Source organism: Hirundo rustica, chromosome 14 (assembly GCF_015227805.2).
Source record: "Hirundo rustica isolate bHirRus1 chromosome 14, bHirRus1.pri.v3, whole genome shotgun sequence".
NCBI classification, from domain to species: Eukaryota; Metazoa; Chordata; class Aves; order Passeriformes; family Hirundinidae; genus Hirundo; species Hirundo rustica.
The window spans coordinates 5,414,319-5,435,618 of record NC_053463.1 but is presented as its reverse complement, the minus strand read 5'-3'; the positions used below and the strand labels follow the sequence as shown (position 1 = coordinate 5,435,618).

General features: G+C 44.7%; 1 protein-coding gene across 2 annotated transcripts in view; it reads left to right on the top strand.

Moving 5' to 3' along the window:
• The window catches only part of GALNT10 (polypeptide N-acetylgalactosaminyltransferase 10), a 77,013-nt gene extending 62,271 nt beyond the window's left edge, over positions 1-14,742 (top strand). For both annotated transcript variants that reach the window (XM_040078228.2, XM_040078227.2), the window contains exons 7-12: positions 60-177; positions 8,224-8,331; positions 10,100-10,321; positions 11,573-11,689; positions 13,397-13,546; positions 14,262-14,742. In XM_040078228.2, the coding sequence (XP_039934162.1) occupies positions 60-177; positions 8,224-8,331; positions 10,100-10,321; positions 11,573-11,689; positions 13,397-13,546; positions 14,262-14,429 (883 nt within the window). In that variant the 3' untranslated portion in view covers positions 14,430-14,742. The remainder of the gene's footprint in view (positions 1-59; positions 178-8,223; positions 8,332-10,099; positions 10,322-11,572; positions 11,690-13,396; positions 13,547-14,261) is intronic.
• The last annotated feature ends 6,558 nt before the right edge of the window (positions 14,743-21,300 follow it).

Genomic DNA, 21,300 nt, shown 5'->3' with positions numbered 1-21,300 from the left:
TAGCTAGAGATCTGTGTCTTTGAATGTGCTTGTAATATGGAGTCTGGTTTTTCCTTAAGGTCTCCTGTAATGGCTGGAGGACTGTTTGCAGTCGATAGAAAGTGGTTCTGGGAGCTGGGAGGGTATGATGCAGGTCTGGAGATATGGGGAGGAGAGCAGTATGAAATATCCTTTAAGGTGAGCCACGTTCTCTGGAAATTACTTTTGTTTTGAAAAGTAAGAACTTGTTCCAAGGCGCAGAATGTAAATGATCTGTCTTGTCCTTACTTTTTGTGTGTGACTGAAGGTGAAAGAGCTGGGAGTAGTAAGATAGTGCACAGAAGAATCAGCACTGATGTGAGCAGTGACTTGTGAGGTCGGTTTGGGGGCAGGATTAGCTGGGGTATCCCCACTGTGTGGTCACAGCTCTGATGCACGCGCTCTTCCCAGCAAGGGTAAGCCCCTGAGGCTGCTTAGTGTTCCCAGGTGCTGGCAAGATGCTAAATACACTCCTCCTTGAGGGAAGGAGGATTCCAGATCCAGGAGGACCTCAGTCCTCAGCTTGAGTTCAATCCAGCTGACCCCTGGCTGTGAGGAACTCAGGCTGTTACTTACCATGGGAAGAAATCTTCAACACCTGGAGTCATTAGTGTTGCCGGCAGTGACTTTGGATCATTATCTGCCTGGCCTGGGGACAGTTTTGCTACTGACTGAGCTGGTCAGTGGAGGGCTTTGAGAGTTAGCCAGCTGATCAAAAATGCATACAAAGAGTAACAAGTCACTGTAACCCACCAAGACTGCTGGTGCCTGTGTTAGGTTGGAATGTGGCACTCTGAAATCCAGTTTGGGAAACCCACCAGAATGTCCCTAAACCCCTGAAGGCAGGTGGCCAGTCTTCTCTTCAGTGGGGGGAATCCTTCCCATAGCCTGGACCAAAAGATGTCTACAAAAACCAAAAGATGTCTACATTGAACTCTGTTTGAGGTTTCTTTCAGAGGCTGAATATTTAATTTTACAGGTGTCTGGATGCTGCTGATCTAAGCTAGCTGACCTTAGCACAAGGCTAGAGGATAGCAGGGATGAAGTGCCCAGTTTAGCTTCAGCAGTTAAAATTCTGCCTGTCTCCCCTGACAAGTCATGGTTGATCTCTTACAAAGCAGATTTCTGAACCTCCATGCCTCTGTGCAGATCAGAGGATATCAATCCTCAGCGAGCCACATTGCCACACACCCCGTGTGCTACTGGGCAGTGAGCAGTGGGAGAAAAGACGTGGATTTTGAGACAGCCTTTCCTTCCATCATTTCCTCACCAGAGCCCAGAAGTCACCTTGGATGTCCCTTGTCCTGTGTGACAGTGGCAGGAAGGGAGGGGTGAGGATCCCTCTCTGGGGGTGTCACTGTGCTTAGAGCCGCTTCATCTTTGTGTTGTGTGTAATGAAATTGTGTAAGGCGCTCATTCTCTGCAGGAGGGGAGCATTCAGCCTCTTCCTCTCCGAAAATGCTGCTTTCCAAGAGTGATGACAGTGGCTGGGCAAGCCCTTTGTCTCCTGTGCTACAGCAGACAGTCAAGCTGCCTGATCTGCAGGAAATAAGACTGCTTCATTCATCTGTTTGCTTATCCCCTCTGAAACGCACTGTGTTTTATTTCAGTCCAGAGATGGTAATTTATGGAGGGATAAATTTGCTTTAATTAATCTCTGCAAAGACCCCCTTTCTTCTTTCATTGTGCAACAGAAAAATGAAGTTTTCACTGAAAGAGGCTCAGTGTATTTTCAGAAATTAAGATAAATTGATACATTCATCTGTGGCTGATGGATTTAATAATTCTGCTGGAATTGCAAGAATAGAAGGTTTGTTCATGGAATTTATGAAGCTATGACATTTCCTGGTGAGCTTAGAGCTATGTTTTTACCTTTAGAAGTTGACTGAGATTTTGTAGTTAAAGGTGCACTGTCAAATAATTTAAAGCTCTGGCTTTAGGCGTGAGGGACCTGCTTTCACATTATTTATTATCTCATGGGAATTCAAGTTCTAAGCCTGCCAGATTTAGATCCCAGCTTTAAGAAGGAATTTTTTCCTGTCCCTGTGTGGTGCAGGTACTCATCTGTAATGCTGGCCTGTAATCCATTGCCTTGGATCTGGCCTTCTCGAGCTTCACCAGGAGTACAGGGCTTCTTTGGGGGGTTTTGTGTTTTGGATTTTTTTTTCCTTAAGCATATTTTTTTTGGCCACTCATGGACTGTGCTTTGCTGGTTTTGCCTTTATTTTAAAATACAGGGCTCTGTTGCCGAGAGACTAGACATAAACAAGTTTATTTAGGAGCTTCTTGCCTTTCTTTTTGGAAATCATACATATTTCTGTTATCAGCTGGCTCTGCTTCCTTCTGAGCAGAAATTTTCAAACAAGCCAACAGAGAAAGCATCAGTGTTTTACACCTCAGAAAACATTTAGCTAGAGGGTGGATCAAACTCTAGAAGCCTTGCCCTCTGTATGAAACATATACATCAAACATCATTAGGAAACATTGCGTGTAGGAGGGACAAAAAAATTGCGGTGAACTTTCTGACCTTAACTGCTGGTTTGTCGTTTTCTGGGTGTTAGCAATCCCTTAAAACAGAAAATTCTAGTTTAGAAATGAAAGAGTTGATCTATCCATCCCATTCAAGCAGAAAACAGGCACTGCTTCCTTCTCTTGAGCTGTGTGTATCCAGAGCAGCTCAGTCTCTGAGCCAGCACTGCAGATCACAATCTCCAGTGGTAGTTACAGGTGAATTCCCAGGTGCTGACCTGGAGGTGTGTTCTTGTATTTTGGAAAAACGGTAAACAAGCATTCACAGCTGTCTCTGTGGGGCATTTGGCACCTTTCCTTTCTGCTGCCTCCTGCTTCCTCTGTTCAGCAGACTTCACTGAGGTGGGGTTCTTTGCTTTTTGGAATCGCTTCCTTACCTCTCCTCTCTTACAGTTTTTCCTGATCTTTTTCATCTTCCTTTGTGAACAAAACTCGAATCTTTACCCAAAGTTATAATGGACTCTTCCTCTTCTAAACACAATTTAATAGCTGCCTACCTAACTGCTTCATTTTTTTTTTTTTTTTTGCATAAGTGCATTTAATTTGGAGCAGTATGTGTGAAGCATTTAAACTGTTCCCTTCTGCAAGTGCTACTTTGTACAGCACTTATCTACGCTCAGTTTTATTTGATGGTGTTGCCAGTTTTCTAGTATTTTTGTGGCTTCTATTCTGTTTGGCTTACATAAACCTTCACTAAACTGCTTCACGCCTCTCTTCCATAAATACATAGTCTCTGGGTTTTTTTGGTTATGGGGAAACAGAAGAATAAAAAGGGATGTCTCTGACTGTGTGTAGGCATAAATATAGATGTACTTTGTATCTCAGATGGGAGTGGTGTGGTTCTCAGTGTTTTAATTGCACACTGTGCTTGAAGAGCAAAGAATGAGAATCCAGAATGTCTTTCTCTAGGTGATAAATCATTTCAGTTTTAGAAATGTTTGCCTTGTAATTTGGAGATTGTAAAGCTTTCATAAAGTGCAAAGGGCTCAGTGCAAACAAGCCAAATTGACAGTTGCCTTGAAAAGAACAATTAAAAGGGAGACAAAAGAACTGGTCAGTACTTGTAGTTTTCAATTCTTACTTCAGCAATAGGAAAAGAGCCATTGCACTTATTCTGCTATTTGTAGGTCATTGCATTTTTCCAATTCCTTTCCCCAAACCATGAACATGGATTGCTTCTGATTTTCACAGCATCAAACACGTTACACGTTTTCCAGCAAACCCAAGTGCTGCACAGCTTCTGTTCACGTGTCTAATGCCTGCCTCTCCTTTGCCTCATGCCAGCAGCACCTTTTTGATTCCCATTTTGCCACGGGGCTCTGGCAGGTGTGTAGTTCGGGTGCAACTGCCAAGGGATCCCTTCTGACAGCATTTCTACTTGTGTTGCTGAAGTTAGTGCCTGATTGTGAGCCTGCGCTGCTTATTCCAGGCACATCCTCCCTCCACTTTCCAGCAGCTCACGTTTGCCCACACTGGAACAGGCCAGGCATTCTGGTGCTTTTTTTTTTTTCCTGGGTTTTTTGTTTGTTTTTTTTTTTTAAGCCAGCACATGCTTCTTAGTTCTAAGGCTCTCAGCTGCAGTACGGGATGGCTTCTTTCTCCCTTCCTATCTAGTGATGCCCAGATCAGTTTCAGACCATTGATGAATTTTTTGCCTCTGTTCACCCTCTTCTTGGTTCAGATTCCTGAGCAGCCTCCCAGCAAGCAGCAGCAGGGAAGTGCTCCCCTCCACTCCCTGAAATGTGATTATGAGAAAGTGCTGTCATTACTCTCAAGTGCTCCAGGCTGTGAGGAGGGGCTGTACTGGTGTGTGAGAAGGTGCTGTGCACACACACAGATCCCAGTGCCTCATGGGCTACCTTAATCTCTCAGACAGCACCAAGTCCCAACAGCAGGAGCAGCTGATGCTTCCAGTATAGTGGATTACAGTTTTCCTGAGTTACTGCCCTTGCTTTCATCCTCTCACTCACTTTGTTATGCAGAGAACCCCCTTGATTTATCCTCTGTGTCCTTTTCTTCCCACCTTTCAGTGTGTGCTCACACAACCAGCCAGCTGCTCTCTGTTGGTCCATCCCATGGTCTTCATTTCTGTTGTGTCTTGCAGAAGCAGCTTTATTTTCAGGGCTTAAATTTCCTTTGTGTTTTTTCCCTCTCTTGGGAAGCATTGGCTCATCATGGTGCAGTCTTTGGAAACCATAAACCTTGTATACCCAGATAATTTGTGTTCACACACCAACTGCAGCATTGTATTGTGTGTTTGAGAGGAGAGGTTCAGCTGTCTTACCTGACATTGTTTTCTGAAATTGCAGAAAGGGAATTGGATCAGCATAACATTCCCATGTAGAGAATAGGTGGCATATTATCTGCTGCTTTCACAGCATACTGACTGAATCAAAGGCTCTGGAGTCACTTTATGAATATGGAGTTACAGCTCTCCAGGCTGCTGGGAAGATGGAAGCAATATCGCCGGTGTTATTTTATTTCCCTTGTGTAGTTTTTATTATTAGGGTGAGATTGTGGCCTTAGCGAAATCCGCTCAGTGTGCCCGTTGACCTCAGTGTAGCCAGGTTTTCTCTTAATTCTAGCAGATCTGTCAGCTGCTGGATTCCAAGCCCAAAATGAATTGCAATTGGCAAAATTGTGCCTGAGGAGGAAGAGAAATTTCCTGTTCTCTCTTGATGAGATCTGATTAGATTATTGTAAGAAGCACTGTCTGCCTGACCAGCTTTAATTCTTGTTCTTACGGCATAAATGGCTGTTTGAAATCAGTGCGAGTTCAAGCTCTGACGTTTTCTGTCATGTCAGCTGAGGAGTGAGGCACGAGCTGTAAAGCACTCAGAAGAAAACTGGCTCCCGTGGCCGAAGGGGAAGGCAGTAAGGGACAGTCAGTGCTGTGGGGGAGGCAGGAGGTGCTGCCCCACAGCCCAGCACCGTTTCAGCTGTCTGACAGCGCGGTATTTTTAGCACTGTACGTTCTGGTTTGTCATGCCTGGGAACTGTACTCTTGTTTAAAAACAACCAATATCAGTAACTGATATTGGAAGCATTCCTTCAGCTAGCACACAGCTATTTTGGGTTTGCTTCCCTCGCATTTACTCTTCGACAGACCCCTGGATGGGATTCTCTGACCTTTAGCTCTGGCTTTCTTATGCTTTTGTTAGCTGTGTTTTACCAATGCATATCACGCTCTTTCCTTCTCCCCCTTCTTCCAGTTGTATAGATAAGGACTGGTAATTTTCTTTATGGGGGTTGTAATGAGTTCTGTCACCACACAAAGCAGCTCACTAATAAAATAAATCAAAGCAGCAACGAATGAGTGGAAAGCATGCCTTTAAAATTAGATTTGTACTGAGGGTGCCATACTGTCACTTGCAGTGTGAGGCATCGTTAAAAAGGCACAGAGGTGGCAAAGTACCTTGAAAGGGTCACTGAGCTCTGCTGGTGGGGATTAGGAAGCTTTCCATTGCCTCCATTGCAGCATCGTTTGGAAGTAAATATTTTAAAGCATGATCAGGAAGAATAAATCAAACTGATGTTAGAGTTTCCTTATTAAGCAACTCAGTTAAGTAGCTTTTCTGATCACATTGCATGTGTTCATGTAATGTTGTCTTCTATGCTTGGAGTCTTGTACCAGCTTGGAGCTCTTGGCCCATCAGTTCTGTCCAGCTTCCCACTGCTGCTGCCTCTCCAGCTCTGCAGCACAAGGACAGCTCTCTCTCCAGCTGTACCGACTGCAGGGCTCTGCTGCTCAGTTTACACAGGGACATCATGTTCCAGAGAAGTGTATTCCTGGTGGCCTGGCTGAAAGCCTTTCCTTAGAGATGGAGTAGGTCAGGCATCCTGTGCGCAGGCAGCAAGGAAAACAGGCTGGTGCTTGCAGCCAGGCTTGTGTTACACTAAAATGCAGCAGCTGTGAACTCCTCAGGCTTCTTGCTGCAGGATGCAGTGCAGGGTAGCGCAGGTTGTTGAGGAGTGTGTGTCTGTGCAACTGAGCTTGGGACTTCTGTTGCTGCTCCTGCAGGTTTTTGTAGTTCACAGGCCTGTGGCAGCTCTTACAGCCTTTCACAAACCATTTCTGTCCTAGAAACACAAACCATGTCCAAATGCTTGTTTTCTCGGCCTGTTAATTCCTCAGCAGCGGAATCACGCTCTGGCCCGCTGCAACCAAAAGCACAGTCGCTGCAGAATAAAAAACATTTCTAATTCCATAAGAAACTTCACAGAAGCTGAGCGCTAGTTTCTTTTTCATCTCTTCTGCACCAGCCTCTCAGGACCCAGCAGGGACAAAAGGAATGAAATCTGCAGGAGTGTTTGTCAACTTTCTTCTTGTCTCTCTCACCGTAACGACATGTAATTAAGTACCTTGAACTTCAGAAGTTGCCTGTGAAAAATATTTCTCTAACTGAGAGCAACCAACTACCATGAAGTTATACGCAGTCAGCAAATGACTGTAATTATTAGGGCCAGCAGACAGAGCTGAAGCTCCAGAGGACTTTAGTGTCAGAGCTAATAATTATGCAGCAGCCTTGGCCAAATATTTCTCTTCCAAGCTAAGTATTTAATATTGTCGCTGTAGAATATTAATGGAATTGCCTGCTATGTGTGAAGCTGTTGACTAAGCTCATTGTACAGTGAACTGTGGTGGCTCAAATTAGCCCCAGTGAACGGGGAGATCAAGAGCACTGCCCAAAATCCTTTGGGGCAGTCCCGTGGGATCTGGGGACAAAGAGAAGGGCAAAGGTAGTGCCTCGTTTCAGGAATTCAGAAAGTCATTTGTTTGGCATTTCTAAAGGGTACTTTTTCTTATAAGTATTGATTGGGTATTTCTGTGAAGCACAGAATTATTTTTTAAACCTAATGAGGTAGATTGGCTGGTTTAGAAAATGTCTCCTTTTGTTTCACTTGGACAAAATTACTACATCCATGCTATAAATAAAGAATAAAAGAAAGTTGTTGCAGAGTGCTGGCACAAAGTGAATCTTCTCAGATCAGGAGGGAAGCTTTTGTGCCCGCTCTAGACATTAACCAAGCATCAAGGTAGTCATCTCCAACTAGCAGTGTGTTCTAGTGACTTCCTGAGGGCTTTTTTAAAGCTATTTATGTGTTCACCAGGCAGAGATTTCCACTTAATTGTAAGGCTGCAAAAGCAATGAATGAATGTCAGCAATGAAACCATAAAAGAGCAGTGATAACCACGGGAAAAAGTAGCAGTTTCTTCTGATTTCTGGCACTTGAACAGGCTCATGAATTCCCTGGAGCCTTTTGCATAACACATGACCACCTGTACTAAGGAGATGGCTTCCCTTTTACAGCCTCGTTACACAACCTACACCCAGGGTTTTTATGGCAGCCCAGTTTAACTATTGTGGTTACTATTGCTGTAATAACATATATCAGTTTAAAGCGAGGTGTGTGCTGTTTTCTCAGTGCTTGGATTTTTTTTCCCCTGTTCTTTTCTGTATAGAAGGCTTGAGAGCACTTGTGCTAAATCAAGGCTTGCTGCATGGCTCTAAGCGGGTTGTTATAGGATTTGGGACTAAGGCGGGGAGGGGATTTGGGAAGAGTGTACTTTAATGTAAAAATCTGGGTTAAGTTTTTTTTATTACTTGGAAGTCTTTTCTTTTTCACTTTCCTCCACAAAGCCAAGATTGAATGTGTTTCTCGACTGTTCCACAGGTATGGATGTGTGGAGGTCGCATGGAAGACATCCCTTGCTCTAGAGTTGGTCATATCTACAGGAAATATGTTCCATACAAGGTTCCCACAGGAGTCAGCCTGGCAAGAGTAAGTGGCAGTGGCATTCCCCGTGACAGGAGTCTGACTGCAACATCACAGTGCTGTTGTCTACTCTCACCACACAATGGGAGGCAAATGTGGGGGGTTTTGTCTGTAATTTGCACTTGTACAATGCAAATTGAGCAGTTTTGCAGTGGTGGATGTGTAGCACAAAGGGAAGAGAGCCCGGGGAGCTGCAGATGTGTGTGTGAACAGCTGCTGTGCTCCAGACATCAGCCACTGCTGGGTGCTGGGCAGGGACTTTGTGATCAGGCACTGGCTATAAAAACAAGATATGGCTTTATTTGTATAATACTTCAGTCATTTTATAGCTGTGCTCTCCAAGAGCAGCAGGCTTCAGCGTGGTGATAGGTTTTGGTGATTGAAAGACCTCTCAGCTTCAAGCATCGCAGACCACTGAATGGGCAAGCTGTAATTTTCCACAATGGAATGTTCCGTGCCATCTTATTTCTTAACCTAGTGTAGCCCAAAGAAGAGCTTTTGTCTATCTTGCACTGAGTTTCTCTAGCTAATTTTCAAATTGAAGAGGGATTGCATTGCCCTCTGGTGGGAGAAAAACATCCTAGGGGCTGGAAGGCTGCAAAACTAAAAACCTCAGAGAGGTGTCCTGCTGTTCTGAAATCTTAAGGCTTGCACAGTGTTAACAATTTTTCCCGGTTTAATGGCATCACCCCAGTTACAGGGTTGGATTTATTCCTTAGCCCAGCAATGACCTGTCAGAATGACAAAGCACTCTCCTGTCTCTGCCATGTCTTCAGGAGGGAGCTGTATTTCTTTTGATTCAGTATTTGCCTCTTGCGGACTCCCACGGTGCTGGAAGGAGACAGCAGAGATGTAGGAAAAGCTGTTTCTTGGCATTTTAACAAACACCTTGGGGTAAACACCTGCTCCTGTTGTGTGCAGGCTGCATTTGGGGCAGGATCAGCACACTGCTCACTCTTAACTTCCTAAGTTTTTTGGTAGTAAATGATCACTGCTGGACTGAGGAGCTTCATGCAAGGAGCCACAACTGCACATGGCACATTACCAAGGGGCAGCAAGAATGTTCCTGATGTTGCCAGAGAACAGCTCGAGGTCCAGCACTCCCAAGGGTGCTGTGACAAGCAGGTTGTTTTGAGTGGGTGGTGTTTGTTGCTGTCTTGGAGGTGCACAGGGGATTAAGCTTTACAGTAATACATGAAATGTGCTGCTGCCATGAGGTAAAACCCTTTGCTTCTGTTCTGAAGGGTCATCACCTGAAAGCTCCGTATTCCTGAGGTATCTCAATTTTACCCAAGAAAATGGAAAAATAGCGCTAAGAAAGGGTATTGTGAACTGAACCTTTTCAGAAGGGAGTACTGCAAATCCCATTCCTAGATGGATATAAAAGATGCAGTAAGAAGGATTTAAGAAAGCAGCTTTTTGTCAGAGACCTTTGAATGTCCAGTGGTATTTACCAGCATCATGTTCTGACTAGCTTCCTTACAGAAAAAAAGGAACAAACCCAACTTTTGATTAATGTTGTTTTTCTTAGCCACAAGGAACTAGATATAATGGCCAAGCGCCAGGATTCTGTTTTGACCTTAACTGAAAATATCTTTCTAAAAGTCCCTTGGAACTACAGAGTAATAAAAATAATCTTTGTCCTGAAGCTGAAGAGAGAGAGTGGATGTGAAAGAAAATCCTTTCTGAGCAAAACCACGCGAGCTGCTCTGCATGCTAATGCTGCTTTGTGCAGCGCTCTCAGGTGGTTTCCCCTCTCCTTCTACCCCCACAGAACCTGAAGCGGGTGGCTGAGGTGTGGATGGATGAGTATGCAGAATACATTTACCAGCGCAGACCCGAGTACCGGCACCTCTCCGCGGGCGACGTCGCCGCTCAGAAGGAGCTTCGCAACAACCTCAACTGCAAAAGCTTCAAGTGGTTCATGAGCGAGGTCGCCTGGGACTTGCCAAAGTTCTACCCACCAGTGGAGCCTCCAGCAGCTGCCTGGGGAGAGGCAAGTTGGTGCTCTGACATCTGCAGCGGGCAGATAGGCTGCGGGTTGGTTTTTTAAGGTTGTCTCTGTGCCTCAATTGCTGTGGGTAAGGTGCGAGTGAGTGCTCAAAGATCTGCTTGATGCTTCAAAACCCAGAACTCCTCTACCATTGCACTGGCCTGATCGAAGCAGGCAGTTGGGCAGGCAGCTGCTCCTATTAGCGCACAGCTCCAACAAGAATAGAGACTTGGCTTGTTCTGCATGTCGTATATTTAGTAGAAAGCAGAATGTGCCAGAGGGAAGACTAGGGAGAGGCAGCAGCTGAGCAGTAGTGAAATCTTGTATTTCCAAAGGGCTTCACGACTGTGTTGAGGTTCTCTTGTCCTTAGCTTTCCCATGCGAAAGGCAGGAAAACCATCCGTAGTTTTGAAAGTCAGCTGTGTTCTGGGAATAGAATCACCCCAGGAGCAAGGCTGTGAATTGTTACGCACAACTCTCATGGCTGAGTGTTTTGGGTCACTTAAAGAACCACTGGCAAAAGCAGGTGTAAGATAAAAATGAAAGCATGACAGAGTTTATTGGTAAGATTCACTCTACTACTTTCTAGAGGGTTAAAGCACACAGAGAAAAAGCAAACTAAAATCAATCAATCTAAAATGGAAATCAACCAAAAATGACCTGTGTGAAGACTGGGGATGGAAAAGGATAAAGATAAAAAAGAATAAGGGAGAGTTTTCCTGTGAAGTCAAAAGGTTCAGAGTAGATGCCCTTACTAGACTTAGCTCTGAACTCAGCCAAGAGTTTAAGCCTTAAGTTTAAGGTTTAACAGCACTTAATCTGTACCTTAAGTTAAATAATTCAACGAAGATTCAAAAATTTACTATAACACAAGAGTAACTCACAAATCTAAAGTACTTAAGAATCCAGAAGAGCAACATTCATCATATGTTTGCTGTAGCACATTCACACTGGCACAGACTTAAGGGAGGATGGACCAGGTATAGAGCTGTGAAAAATGGCACCACCAGACAACCCAGCCCACAGTGGGCTCTGCAGTCCTGTCACTGCTAGGATTTGCTGTGTGCTGGAGTACAGCTGGGTCCTGGTTTGAGTTCTGTGTTTCTTCCAGCTGTTACTGGCCCCCTCAGACTCACAGTTAAGAGAGGAATCTTAAACATTTTAACTTCTTACAAATACAGCTGCAATTTGAGACAATTTGACCCTTCTTTCCTGGTAGGAGTAGGAGATTCAGTGACTGATTAACTATTTCAGATACGTAATGTGGGAACTGGGCTGTGTGTGGATACTAAGCATGGAGCCCTGGGATCCCCACTGAGGCTGGAAAACTGCGTGAAGGACAGAGGAGAGGCAGCGTGGAACAACGTGCAGGTAACAATCTGATAAATCATCGGCCCCTAAATCTGGGGAGGGAGAGGTTCCAAGGAGCAGTGTTGAAGGAATGCCATTTAGAGCTGTCAGGTGCACCCCAAGGCTCACATGCTGATTGTACTTTGGTACAGGATGTGGCTTGTGCTTGTGGCACAGGGAGGTCCAGAGCCTGGCAGGCTGTGCCGAGCTTTTACCTCTGCTTTGAAGTTCTCAGAGTGAACAAAAGAAATGACAAGAAAACAGTGTGCCAAAACAATAAGCCAGTGACAAGGCAGCTGTAATATGTAACAAAGTGAATATTAACTTCAAAGGTTGTGCTGAAAGAAGTGATAGAGGAGCATCATGCATATTAATGAACCTGCAGGAGCATTCAATAACTGTTCACTATCATCCTCCTGACAGGAGGCAAATGCATTATAAACACCCAACCAATGCTGGAGAGATGAAACCAGCCAGGTTATAGATTCACCCTCTCAACATAGGAGGTGCCAGAAACGACAGCTTTATTGTAACAGAAGGGAGGAAAATATTAGTTTGTCTAAACTGTAGCAGCTGAGCTGAGAAAGGATCAAGAAAACAATACCTCTGTTAGAGAGCCATGCATAACTCTTCAGGGAATGGCTTCTGTAGTAGGAGGCAGAGGGTTGTTGCATATCAATTTGATGCGTGAAAAATAGAAACAAAACCAATTTACTCAGGCATAGTCCAAAACTAAGCCTCTCTTGTGTCAGGAGGATCTTGAAAATTAGTTCTGGCTTATGTTTAGGAAGAGAATGCAGTTTGAACTTCTGAGTAGCGTTGAGCCTAAATGGTTGTGGTAATTTCTCTCTCAAGAGGGATTTAAAAGACAGCCAAGAACAAAGTTTCTTTGTGCAAAAGTTTTTGGCCACGCTCCTTCAAATAGCAGCACCCTGATCATTACTTGCCTTCCTGACTGCCCCATGAGAGCTCTCTGAGGAGAACTATTCCTCCAGAGCAGCCTTTTCCTCAGGGACTGAAAGGGAGGTGTGCTGGCTGGCAGCCCTGCACAACCACATTGGGTTAGTGCTGCCCCTTCATCAGGGCACTGCACTGCCAGGCATCGTTTGTGCTCCATTACTGGAGTTAAAACTCCTCCTCTGCTCTGTAGAGTCCCTCCTTCATTTCACCTGAGAGTGCTGAGAGTTCATTGCAGGGTCAGTAGAAGGGAGCATCAAGAAGCAACGCCCAAGTGTTTGCCTTTCCTGCTCTCCTGTGGGCGGGGTGGGAAGCTGCAGCTCCTGGCCTCTTGTCCCAGGAGTGTGGGACGATTTCTCAAGGTGACTGCAGGCTGCCTGTGCAGACTCCAGTGTTCACTGCCAGCGTTAACTCCGAGCTGCTGGAGCTCTCTGGCTTTTTTGCTGGCTGGGAAGGGCTGTAATTGGTCAGCTGCTCACTTAATCCTTGACGTATGTCTGCATTGCAGAGACATCCAGGGCCGCTCTAGTACCCAGGCTGACCAGCATGGCTGGCTGCAGCAGCACAATCTTGTTTCATGCTGTGTGACAGCTGGTGCAGAGTCCCCTGGTCAGCAGTGCCTGTCCCCAGAGGCAGGAGTTTTTCCTCTAGAAGATACTGCCCTTTCCTTGAAGCCATCCTTGAAGCCTGTGGGCACAGGGAGCAGCGTTCTGCCAGTGAAAGTATCATGCCCAGTACCAGCCATCATGAGAGTCCTGTTTGTCCTGGCAGGTATTCACCTTCAGCTGGAGAGAGGACATCCGTCCAGGGGATCCTCAGCATACCAAGAAGTTTTGTTTTGATGCCATTTCCCACAGCAGCCCTGTGACCCTCTATGACTGTCATGGAATGAAGGGGAATCAGCTCTGGAGATATCGAAAAGTGAGTCTGTGTGTGGGGGTGTGTTCTCATCTGAGGTGTCAAACTGCCTGAGGCGCTTACATTTCCTGAAAATGTCACCACTCGTGTTTTATCCCTTCTCTTCCTGTAGCAGTAATAAGAGAGTCTGCAGAGCCTGTTTTCACTGTACCACTGATTAAAAAGAGGTGACTCCCCTGTTGCACTGGTTAGAAAGGTGAGGACCCCAGGGCTCCTGAGCAGAGGACATTCTCCTTGCAGTGTCCCCACAGCTGACAATGAGGTGATGCAGCCTTGTGTTTGCAAAGAGGTGTTCTGACAGTTGGTTTGTTCTGAGCACTGGAATGTCCTGCCAAAAGTAGATAAGGATTTATTCTTCCTTCTACTAAGCAATGCTATTGTGGGCCACAGGTCAGTAAATTCTTGTCTAAGTGCCCTGTCCTAGACCTTGCAATCTGCTGGCACAGTGCCCGAGAGGGATGCAGCAGGATCCCAGCCTGGAGAGCCCATGGGAAGATTTAGAGTCCCAGTGCAGGTGTGAGGATTGGGCTGCATTCTGTTGGAAGGGGTGGCAATGAACCCAGACACTTGCCAACCACTTACGTGTGGAACAACTTCAGGTACACCCAAGTGACATAATGGCTCACCTCACCTCGGTGTTTAAGACTTCTTTCTCTTGGTTTTAAAACAACTTTTCTTCTCCAGTTATGCAACCTCACATCACATTTCTCTCCTCCAGGACAAGACTCTGTACCACCCAGTCAGCAGCAGCTGTATGGACTGCAGTGAGAGTGATCGAAAGATCTTTATGAATAGCTGCAATCCTTCATCTCCAACACAACAGTGGATATTTGAACACACAAACTCAACCATCTTGGAAAAATTTAACAGAAACATTGATCTTTAAAAGACTGACTGAAAATATATCTATATTTTACAATTATAGGTTTTTACTGGGGAGGGTTACAAAGAAATTTTTTTAATACTTTTTTTTAAACACTTAATGAAGGTAAAAGGGAGAATCTCAGGAGAAGGTTAACTAGCAGGCCAGTCTTTATTGTGAAGATGCTGCATCCTTCTCTTCTGGGGATGGTGGAATTTTAAAGGCTTTGCCAGAGCCACTTCTGTGCTGAGACTGAACAGAAACTCTGTTTTTAGAGGAGTCTGAATGTGTTTCAACTGGCGCTTTTTTTTTTTTCCTTTTTTGTTTTGTTTTATTTCCCACTGGGGTCTGATGTTAAATGATTTTGTTATCCAGGACCCTGCAGGACTTTTTGTAGCTGCTATACCACCCGCTGAAGCATTCCCACATAGGTGCTTTATCTTCCAAACTCCATGTAAGTAAAATATTGAAGACAAGATTTAAGCTTCCAATCAAAAAAAAAAAAAAAAAAAAAATTGAAATGAGTATATTTGTGCCCTGAACCAAATATATTTCAAACAGGTTGAGTATTATTACTTTCCAAATCATAGCTCTGATGAAGGAATGGGCTCTAGTGGAAGTGCAGCCAAGTGTTGGGAATATGGCTGTTGTTACTAGCCATGAGGAATCTGTGTTTCTGGCCCATTCACTTTGCAGTCAGTTTGTCACTCACTGTTGAATTTTCAAGGTGAAAGATTAGCAGAGGGCTTTTAAATAATCACAGTTCTTACAGGTGAAGGCTTTATGCTAAGAGCCTTTGGATATCAGGTTCCAAATTTGCCTCTTATAACCTTTTTAGCCCAGACATCTCCAGGATTTTTCAAAGTTAAAATCTAGTGCATGAAGACAATTTCCATTCTTCCTTTACAGGTTTGAAGGCTAAGTTAATTTGCATTTGGTGTGAGCAGATTAATTCAGGATAATTAAGTCAGGGCTAAGATTAGCCATTGGTCTTTATCCGTTTGTTCATCAGTCTGTAGTTTCTTGAGTCTTGTGGTCAGTGGTGTTTTAGCCTTGTGGAAATGTGCTATTAATCTCTCCTCATTTCCCAGCACCCAGAGCACTGTACAGTTTACTGTGACTGGAAATCTGTTTACTTTAGCAGAGATGTGGGACTGGTGCACCCATTTTCCTGGTACCCTCTCCCTTGTGCAGTGAGTGAGCAGTGCAAGGTGTAACCCCTTCTGGTTTGGCGGTGGGATCTGCCAGACAGTGAACCAGGGTTGTCTCACCCCAGGAGCTGGAATGTACTGACACTAAAGAACAAATGAAGGACCATTGTTTCAAGTCTATCTGAACCAAGTATTTTTAAAAAATCAGGTTTAAAATGAAGTTGTTGCAAAAACCCATTTACGAGTTCCCCTGATTTAGTCTTGTACTGAAGGGAGCAGTGGCATTTTCTGGTAAAAGCTGTGAATGATGATGCAGTGAACCAGTGAACAGATGCTGTGTAAATTAGTAAACAGGATTCTTTTGCCAGGAATTGCCCAGCTCCTTGGTTTCTCTAGCTGCCCATGCAGGGGTGTTGCAGGAGTAGGTCGCATGCAGCCAGCTCTGGGGTGATGGGGCTGGGAACCCTGTGGGATGCTTGATGAGCATGGTTAGGACATTGCCTGTCCTCAGAGGGGCAGGGAAGCTCTGCTCTAGGATGTCTTTCATGTGAAGGCGAGGAGATGCTTTCCTGGTGTCCCAAAACAAGCAGGATGGCTCCCTCTGCAAAGCTCCAAAAGCCCTTTTGTTGCCAATTGTAGGGTTGTGTCCCATGTTTCAGATGTGTTGGAGGCCATGTAGTGCTGTGCCTTGCAGCTGGAAGCAAACAAAGACACAGCTGTCTGCCCCCTAAACTCTCCAGTCTGTTGTACTGAGTAGGAGGCTTAGAATCATTGCCACCTCTCTCATCCACACAGCTGAGGCCATGTCTGACCTTTTCTGCCAACTCAGCTGGTCCATGCAGTCATGGAGAACACGGGCACTGCATTGCAGCTGGCACCAGGTTTCCCAAATGTTGGTGCCTAAGAGTTTGGGAGTGAAGAAAGAATAGCCCTAGACTTCCCTTGTGACCGTTCTGCAGCAGTATTGGATGGAGGTGAGACCAGCATCAAGCAGAGTTGACATCTTGTTCTCAGCTACTACAGTATGTCTGTCATTAGGATCTCTGCATTCTGTGGGAGACAGAGTCACCTTCCAGCGCTTTTGTGTCTGGCTGCTGCTTCCCTTAAGTTATTAATGCTCTCATTAGCAGAGTAGTGCTGACTGTGGAGCCACTAGATGGCCTGACTGGATGTCTTTATGAATGTTTTAATGCCTGTGGAACAAGAAGCTGTTTGTCCATGAACAGTGCTAGTTTTTTATAACTGGGACACAATCAGCATATTCTATAAATGGACTGTAGGTTGTTCAGCTTGCAGGTTGCAGCTTTGTGTGTCTTAGTTTCGTAATGAGAGGATTAGCTTCTGTTTCTAAACTGCATGGCTTGCTTTGTACTTGGGCTCACCTTGTGAAGGGAGCCCTGGCTTGGCTCACTGGATTCTTGCTTCAGAGAGAGCTGCAGCAATGAACAGGTCTTTTACCACTTGGTGATCTTAATCTGGAGAGAAAGGTCAGCTCTTAGCAGCTTGCACCAAGAGATAGTAGAGGCAATTCCTGTTTGACAACCCACCACCAGTACACAGAAACCAGAGATTTAGTGTCAGTGGTTGTACCAGGTCCATCTCGATGTGGTTGATCGCTTTTCTGAAGGTTTGGGATCGGAGTGTGGTAAGAGCCTCACAAATTCTGTACACTTCTGACTAGCTCACTGGGCTTTGAGCTATTAATTATTTGTATCAGTTATACTTTTCAGTACCCTAGAGGCTTTGTTGACTAATGCAAAGACTTAATATAGCCAACCATCCACTGATTGAGAAATACAAGCTGTATTTTATCATCTGCATCTTTAACTGAGCCTTTGCTGGGCAATCTGGGTAATTATTCCAATTACTTTTGGTTATTTGTAAGCAAAATCACTAAAGCATGAATACATAATCAAATCTTCACATCTGCATGCAAGTCAAGACTGGAGATTAAATACTGGTGATTATCTAATGCCAAATACATGTTTTCATATTTTTCCCCCAAAAGTATTGAAACACCCCTCTCTTTGTGGCTGCATAAGTTTTTGCTGCTTTTAAGTATCAGAATCCCAGATAACAGGGTGTGTGTTATGTTGCATAAAAATACTTTGATTTGCTCTTGAAGCTGTTGTTGATCTATACTGGTGCTAATCTCTAAGGCCTGCAGACAGTAAATAGGTTTGGGGCTCTCATGTGTGCAAGGTGTCTTTTCTCATACCTAGGAAATTAATTTGCTTTTTCAAACCACAATAGAAGAACGTGAGCCTCCCTTAAAGGGGAATACAGCATCATTTAAAATAAAGATGTGCCTTTTTAAATGTAAATGTACAGCAAATGCTTAAACTTGAACCATTCCCTAGTGCCTTGCTGGACAAGAGAAGAGAGGGGAAGGGGTTGGGGGATAAGGATGTAAGAGGAAGAAACCTTGACTCCTGCAGTGTTTGTATGTGGGTTTGTTTTTTTTTTTAATGTCAAATTTTCAGCGCAAAATTCGTGTGAACGACAGTAATTCAGAAGCTCTTTGGTTCCCTCTGTTGAATCGATATCATTAATGACTCTGGGGAGGTTTGTCACTCCTAATAGGAAGACTTGGAAGGGTTGGCAGCTTCCTCTGGGTGTGCTGTAACAGCTGAAGCTGTGCTGGAAGATGTCTTGGTTAGCTGCTGAATGTTTCACCTCGCGGTGAAGGCTCACGATTTCACTGGCATGCGAGATCCTGCATTTTATTTTCTAAGTATGCAAATCACAAATAGTCCCAAAAGCATGTAAAATCTGTAGTAGAAGTGTCTTTCAAAAGAAGTTGATGCCTTTCATCACTGGGAAACTTTTTCAAGAGTGTATTAAAATCTCTAATACAGAAGTAGCAAGAAAGCGATTTCTCAGCCTGACTTTTCTCATGGTTGGTTTTACAGCAGACTCTGCACAGGGCTTTGCTTTCCTTTACTACTGAAGTGTTCTAGTCAGCAAACTTTCCTCTCCCTGCTGCACTGAGATCAGTGACCTGAGAGCCAGACAGGCACCACCAGCATTGCAGGAGCACAGTGCTCGGGGGCTGCTGCAGAGCTGTGACAGCAGCTCTGCTGGCTCACATCACCCAAGGGAGACATCTCCTAACAGACAGATTGGGAAATCATGGAACTGCCAGGGGAAAAGGGAGAAGATTTTATTCTAAATTGTCTTTCAAGTTATAGACAGGGACTTGAATTGATTGGAGAGAACAGCCAGCCCCTGGCAGTCAGCCTGTCACGCTTGCAGTCAAAAGAGCACTGGCAAAGCCATGTGTGAAACAGCCCAAGTGATGCATGTGTACCTTGCATCCCACATCCACTTCAGGCTGCTGGGGATCGTGGATTCAGTGGGTGGTTTCACAGGATACACAGCAAAGGGGAGCTGGCTTGTGAGTCACGAGCACTGGGTCCTGCTCCCCAGCTCCCGTGGCCTGTTACTTGATCTTAAGCAAGGGAAGTCTGTGTGCTGCAATTTCCCTTAAAGTGCTTTATTTTCTGACCTAATGACTGTTGAGTCCAGATTTTAAAACAAGCTGCAGATTCTCACCTGGTTCAAGTGGAGGGAGATGCAGTGGGTGGAGAATGGGAAATGAGATCTGAAATTGCCATCAGCATTCAACACAGGCTCGTCAATTCATCTCATATTCCTCATTAACCAGTCAGATTGATTTATTCACATTATAAATTTGAAGTATAACCAAAATAAGCTCACCTCCTGCTCTGATCTCTACTTTGTAGTGCCATGCTTTAGCTTGGAGAATAATCTGTATGGAGCTAGGCAATGATAGATCATGGAAACCCTAATAAAAACCCTGTGTCTGGTTTTGACTCTGCCTCTGCTAGCTGAGTTCACTCCTTAGTTGACTGCATTTGAGCTTTCTTCCTGCTTCTGTATGATACTGGATCTGTGTGGTTTTAAATACACTAGTTTGACTCAAGGAGAAAAGTCTTAATCCCAGGTAGTGAGCAAACAAATGTGAACTTCAACCACAAAACAAGATAAAAACTGATCAAGCTAACAGCCTGAAACCGTAGCCCTTACGATAACAGCAACAAACAGCTTTAGCCTCTAGGGTGGAGAAGGGAATTGGTTTCAAAATGCATTCTCCAGGATCTCGGTGATTAGGTCTAAGTTTGTCTGTACCTTGTACTGCATGCATTTTCTCTGTAAAACTGGATGGTGCCTCTTGAATCAGTGTGTATTTATTTTGTGTGTATTAGGACCAACAGCCTAATATCTGGGGGTGGTAAAGGACTTGTAGCACTTTAATGTAGTAGCTTTCATAAATTGGGAATCATTGATAGAATGCCTAGTGTTTTTAAAGTTGAATGGACTTCCTTTTATAATATATTTAAAATAAATTTTTAATGTGTTTTCTGAAAACTGTGTACAAAGATGTGACCGTCCCCGCCTGTTATGCTCCAGTGATTGATTTCTCTTCTGCTTGTGAGAGAATAAGCTCAGCTGCCCTGGTGTGGTGTTTTTTTGGCACAGGTTTCGTGTCACTCCATGCCCAGTGGTGCAAGCCTGAAGGAAGCACGGCTGCAGTGGATGAGCTGTACCCAGGTAGGACATCCTTGGGGACAGCAGTCATGGACTGTCCTCGGTAGGGCACACTGGGTAGCACAGAGGAACAGGGAAAACCCAGCTGTCACTCTATTTCTCTGCCTGTTTGCCTTGGGAACATTGTGGGGAGATCCCTCCCACCCCTTGGTTTGCAGGGGAGGATTTTAACAGCTCGGCCTTGTTTGTGTTCTCATCTCCAAGAGGGGACAGCAGGCTTAGCCCGAAACAGTAGAAGTGTATCAGCATTGTTCATGTTCCCACTAGGACCCTCAGTGCTTCCTACTGTCACTTCATTTCTTCAGTGGCCTTCTCAATAATCCTTCTTACTGAGCTCCATTGGGTGAAAAACAGAGGGGGGAAAGATGGATGGGAGACAATGAAATCTGTGAAAGTCTGTGTGTGGGAAAAGGAGCCTTTCTAGGGGGACCAGCAAGGCATGATCCCCAGGGAAGACTGTGCTGTGATTCTTGGCCACGGGAACATTGCCCAGGGTAAGTATGTGCCAAAAGCTGTGACAGTTTAAGCATTTTAGCAGGTTCAATATGTGCCACCCTAAAAAAGTGCTGAGCAGAGTGGGAGTCTGGGGGAAGGTGCCAGAGCAGTGTTTTCATTGGCCTCCCCAAGGTACTGTGAAAGGAAATGGTCTCATTTCTGATGATGAAAAGTTTAAAAAAGCCTTCTTCCCAGGACACCTCAAGCAGCAGAGACCGTTGGTAGAGAAGTATTTCTGTCCTGAGCCCCCTGAATGGCTCCATTAAAATAGTAAGTTCCAGATGACAGCTCCACCACCAACTTATCTTTAGAGGGTAGTGCTGCTCCAGGTGAGATTTACAGGCCTGCACAGGCTCCTCTAATTTGATTAGAGGCTGACTGGGATGGCCGAGCCATTACTGCTTCAGAGGCACTAAAGCTGCCTGGGCACTGATGGGTTTATGAAACATTGTTTCTCACTTCATTGCAGTTCCCACAAAGAATTACTGGATCAGGTTAGTGATAGATACCTAATAAAGAATGTCTCGATGAGGCAGTTTATTTTGCAGCAAGCTTGTTCCAGGCTAGCAGACTGTGAAATCTGGAGGTTCCCATGAGGATAAATATGCTGAAATAAACTGCAATTATAAAAACACCTCCATGCATATATATATATATATATATATATATATTTTTTT